The sequence below is a fragment of the Mastomys coucha genome, unplaced genomic scaffold (genome assembly GCF_008632895.1).
Source record: "Mastomys coucha isolate ucsf_1 unplaced genomic scaffold, UCSF_Mcou_1 pScaffold21, whole genome shotgun sequence".
NCBI lineage: Eukaryota > Metazoa > Chordata > Mammalia > Rodentia > Muridae > Mastomys > Mastomys coucha.
This window is the reverse complement of record NW_022196904.1, coordinates 190,928,872-190,933,831: the sequence shown is the minus strand read 5'-3', so window position 1 is coordinate 190,933,831 and position 4,960 is coordinate 190,928,872. Positions and strand designations below refer to the sequence as shown.

The 4,960-nt window shown below is 50.4% G+C and overlaps 1 protein-coding gene across 1 annotated transcript in view; it reads left to right on the top strand.

The window, feature by feature from the left end:
• Nucleotides 1-466: 466 nt before the first annotated feature.
• Pdzd8 (PDZ domain containing 8) overlaps nt 467-4,960 on the top strand; it is a 60,672-nt gene continuing 56,178 nt past the window's right edge. The window contains exon 1 of the mRNA XM_031390855.1: nt 467-1,585. Coding sequence (XP_031246715.1) covers nt 717-1,585 — 869 coding nt within the window. The 5' untranslated portion in view covers nt 467-716. The remainder of the gene's footprint in view (nt 1,586-4,960) is intronic.

Here is a 4,960-nt window from a genome sequence, read left to right as displayed (position 1 = left end):
GTCGCTGCGGGCTAGCGAAGGCAGTTCCTGATGCAGTCGGACCTCTGGCCGGCTTGGGCAATGTCCCAACCGCCTGCGCTCGGGCTCTCTGCGGCGCTGCCCTGCAGGGGAAGCAGCAACAGACTGCGGGATGTTGGGCGGTCGCCGCAGAGGTATCGGGCAAGACCCACGGCCGACGCGGGGGGATGGGCGCGGAATAACGGACGGCCGCGCCGGGACCCGCCAGCCCGACTTCTCTAGGTCTCTCTCTGTTACCTCCCGCGCTCCCGAGACGACGGAGGCACCGATCGCTGCGCCGCCGGCGGCGGAATGCTGTGTCGGGGGGTGGGGGGGGGAGCGGCGCTGGAAGCGCGCCGAGAGGTGGGAAAAGACCCACGTCCAAGCGCGCCGGGGCGCCGGCGTCGGGGGCGCGCACGCTCTGACGTCACGCACCGCTCGCCCAATGAGCGCAGGCTCTGCGGAGGCGCCGTTCCCGCCCTCGCCCGCCGCCGGTCCGCCGCTCGGGCCGCCCCCGGGGGAGCGTCTGAGGAGGCGCGGGGCCGTGGCGGGCTAAGGCGCCGCCAGGCAGCGTCGGACTGCGGCCGGTCGGTTCGGGCCCAGGGAGCCGCTCATCCGCGACCGATGTCCTCAAGATGGAGGCGGCGGGGGCGACGGCGTGAGGCGGAGGGCGGCGCGGAGAGCGCGGGAGCAGGCCGAGGGGCGGCGGGGGCGGCGGAATGGGGCTGCTGCTCATGATCCTCGCGTCCGCCGCGTTGGGCTCGTTCCTCACGCTGCTCGCACAGTTCCTGCTGCTCTACCGCAGGCAGCCCGAGCCGCGGGCGGACGAAGCGGCCCGTGCGGGCGACGGCTTCCGCTACCTTAAGCCGGTGCCGGGCCTGCCCCTCAGGGAGTACCTCTATGGCGGCGGCGCCGAGGAGCCCGCTGCTGGGTCCTCCGAGGCCGGCGCCACCCCGACCCCGACCCCCGACAGCCCGGCCCCACCGACGCTGGAGACCTGCTACTTCCTCAACGCCACCATCCTGTTCCTGTTCCGGGAGCTGCGGGACACCGCGCTCGCCCGCCGCTGGGTCACCAAGAAGATCAAGGTGGAGTTCGAGGAGCTGCTGCAGACCAAGACGGCCGGCCGCCTGCTGGAGGGGCTGAGTCTGCGCGACGTGTTCCTGGGCGACACGGTGCCCTTCGTCAAGACCATCCGGCTGGTGCGGCCCGTGGTGGCCTCAGGCACCGGCGAGCCCGACGACCCCGACGGGGACGCGCTGCCCGCCACCTGCCCGGAGGAGCTGGCCTTTGAGGCGGAGGTGGAGTACAACGGCGGCTTCCACCTGGCCATCGACGTGGACCTGGTGTTCGGCAAGTCCGCCTACCTATTCGTGAAGCTGTCTCGCGTAGTAGGGAGGCTGCGCTTCGTCCTCACCCGCGTGCCCTTCACCCACTGGTTCTTCTCCTTCGTGGAGGACCCGCTGATTGACTTCGAGGTGCGCTCCCAGTTCGAGGGTCGGCCCATGCCTCAGCTCACCTCCATCATCGTCAACCAGCTCAAGAAGATTATCAAGCGCAAGCACACCCTGCCCAGTTACAAGATCAGGTGAGAGGGGGTCAAGGGAGCGGAGGCTGCCCGGGGGCGGTAGCCGGGGAAGGGCCAAGGCGGATTCCCAGCACGACCCTGGCCTGCAGTTTGCTTCCACCTGGACTGGAGGCCCCCAAGGAAAGAAAAGCCAAGGCGGCACATGGAGCTGGAGGCCTGACCCCCTTGTCCCTGGCCAGTCAGCGAGTGCCTCTCCCGGGCCTGTTGAGAGAGACAATTGTGAGTGGTTGCTGCAACCTGGGGGCAGCGGCTGTATCTCTCTCTGCCTTTGCAGCATCTCCTGCACCACGTGAAGAAGTTGTTCCTGGACACACTGCAGACCTGAAGGGCGTGCTCACAGCCCAGCTGTTTTGTGTGTGGCACGGGCCTTGGCAGCTCTGGGGCAGAAGGCAGGGGTTGTAGAGGGGTGTGACTTGGAGGAGTTGAGTCCCGTGCCTAGTGGTCTTCTCTGTGAATTTGGGGTAACCGTCATCTGGCCTTGGGAAGTAGGTTCCGCCCCACAAACAGACCCAGGCTTCTCAGGTGTCTACTCACTCTCTGTGGCTGTTCCTTAACCCAATACCCCAAGTCACCTTGGGGGTAATATTTTAAAGACAGTGATTTGAAGTTTTTTGAAGTTCCTCTGTATCTGATGACCTAGCTTTATGTGACACACTTTTGATTAGTTAATGCATGAGTTTTCTTTTGCTGAAGTGGAAGTGGAAGGAGGAATGAGTATTTGGAGGATTAGAGTGAGGTGGGACTTGGAAGGCTTGTTGGAATGAATAGAAAGACTCATGTTTCTTTTATACCGACCAAATCTTTAACTTCTCTTTCTAGCCTCCTTTAACTTTGTGTTCACTACATAGAACATTTTAGAGTTTTGCTATCTAAATTATCAGTCTAGTATTGCCTTACTTTGCTACTGCTCCTTAGTGGAGATTAAATATCCCTGGATGTCATTTTCTCCCACAGTCCAGGGCGCAATGCAGAAGATTTGGGATGGATTTTTGATTTGTGGAGCTTGGACTTCACTAGTTATTTTTTGTTAGGCTAATAGAATAAATAACAGTCTAAACTTTTGGGTGGCAAGAGAACTATTGTGTGGAGCACATATTTCCATGGATTTATAGGGGATGGATGCAGGATTTCTAGTTCTGTAAAGTAGATATAGTTTATGAAACCTACTTTCACGTGACTACATTATGAGTTGTAGGTTTTTTTTGTTTTGTTTTGTTTTGTTTTTGTTTTTTCAAGACAGGGTTTCTCTGTATAGCCCTGGCTGTCCTGGAACTCACTCTGTAGACCAGGCTGGCCTCAAACTCAGAAATCCACCTGCCTCTGACTCCCAAGTGCTGGGATTAAAGGCATGCACCACCACCGCCCAGCTATGAGTTGTAGTTTTTAAGCAGTGATGTATTTATAGCAGTGTGTTGCTAGGAAAGTCATAAACAAAAGTTATTTAAAAATTTGATAATCACAACTCTGATCATTCAGAAACCACTGCAGAGTCATCACTCAATATGTAGTGTTTTTGGACATTTATTATATCCTCCTTACTGTTCTCAGTGTTCAGGATTCAATACTGATCAGAAATAAATATTGCCTCCACCTTCATAAAGTTCAGAGTTGAGTGAGAATTGATTATTATCTACTTACTAACATTTAGACTCTGGTGGAGTTGATGGAAAGCTGAAATTACTAGAAAGCTACTTTTGGGTTGGTAAACTGAACTAGAAAGGTGGGGATGGGAGCACTGCTGAGGAGCTGATAGCATGTCAGGGGATGGGAGCACTGCTGAGGAGCTGATAGCATGTCAGGGATGGGAGCACTGCTGAGGAGCTGATAGCATGTCTTGCTTGTGCAGCACTTCTCCAGAGGCATGTTGCACCAGTGGTACTGTGGGCCTGACTCCAGAGAAGAGAATGGATTTTATGGCTCCTCTTAGATGTCTCATCATTCTTATAAAGAGAAAGTAGCTAGTATTAATCCTGGTTTATTGAAGGAATGAAGCACATGGTAGTTAAATAACCTCCCTAAGTCATACAATCAAGCTGGCAGTGGTGGCACATGCCTTTAATCCCAGCACTTGGGGAGCAGAGGCAGGCGGATTTCTGAGTTCTAGGCCAGCCTGGTCTACAGAGTGAGTTCCAGGCCAGCCAGGGCTACACAGAGAAACCCTGTCTCGGAAAAAAAAAAGAAAAACAAGCAAACAAACGAAGAAAAAAGTCACATAATCAGTCAAGTGGTGAAACTCAGCTTGGGTAAAGTGAGGCTGCCTTTTTAATTTTTTGAAACTAAAGGAATTTATTTCAACTTTACTTTTTAATTTTTGGACTGGGAATTATCTACCAATAAATGCTTATTAGTTTAAATTTTTGCTTTCCTGTTTGCAAAAAACTTATAAACCATTCTGATTGGATGAAGAAAACTACACAGAAAAGTTTCTTTAGCTTTTAGAGTTAAAAATAACATTTTACACAGCCCAAACCTTTACCCCAAATCCAGAGTGAAGTCCCTAATGAGGTATATTAGAATGACTCCATTTAATTACCTTGATTATTAGTAATGCAAAATGATGATGATGATAATAATAATATAATAATAATAATAATAATAATAATAATAATAATAATAATAATGGTTCTTAAAGCAGAACAGACTAGGGAATGGGAGAGGTTGTCTTTGGGCACACAAAGTTTTGATCCTGATAATTGTTAACATTACCAGTCATGGTGCTGGGGATGGAATCTGCAGTATGCTAGGAAAGCAGTCTGATACTGAGCTTCACCACATTACTTCTGTCCCCACCTTTTTCTGGTTCTTAAATGATTTTTTTCAAAGTATTATAACAGTAAATTAGAAATCTTTCCAAATTAACCTAGAACTCTGTTGAACTGTAGCTATACAACTTCCTGACTTAAACTGGAAACTTCTAGAGGATCTTTTAAAGCGTTTTGTAAGGCTAAACCTTTGGGTGTTACTCTGTTCAACATTTCTTTTTTAGTCCTCCAGATTGTGTTTATCCATTTGAACATCTAATCTTCTTAGTAAGAGCTAAAATAGTAAAAGAAAGTTATACTAAGTCTCTGGGCTCTTTGCTGCTTTAATCATTATGTAACAATTGTTTTGTTGGTGAACACTGTTGTCACCTCTTTTCTGTGTTCCTGTTTCCCTTTTCTATATTGCTAAAATGAAGTAGGCTTTTACAACTAACCAGGTCCTAGGCTTTGACCTAGAAATAGTTAAGCTTCCTAAAGACTCATGATAGATGCTTAAATTTACCAGCTAAAGCAGTCGTTTATAAAACACTGGATTTTAAAAATGAATTGTAATATGCTGAAACTATGTTTTCTGTTGTATTGAAGTTAGGATTTTTTTTTTTTTTTTTTTTTT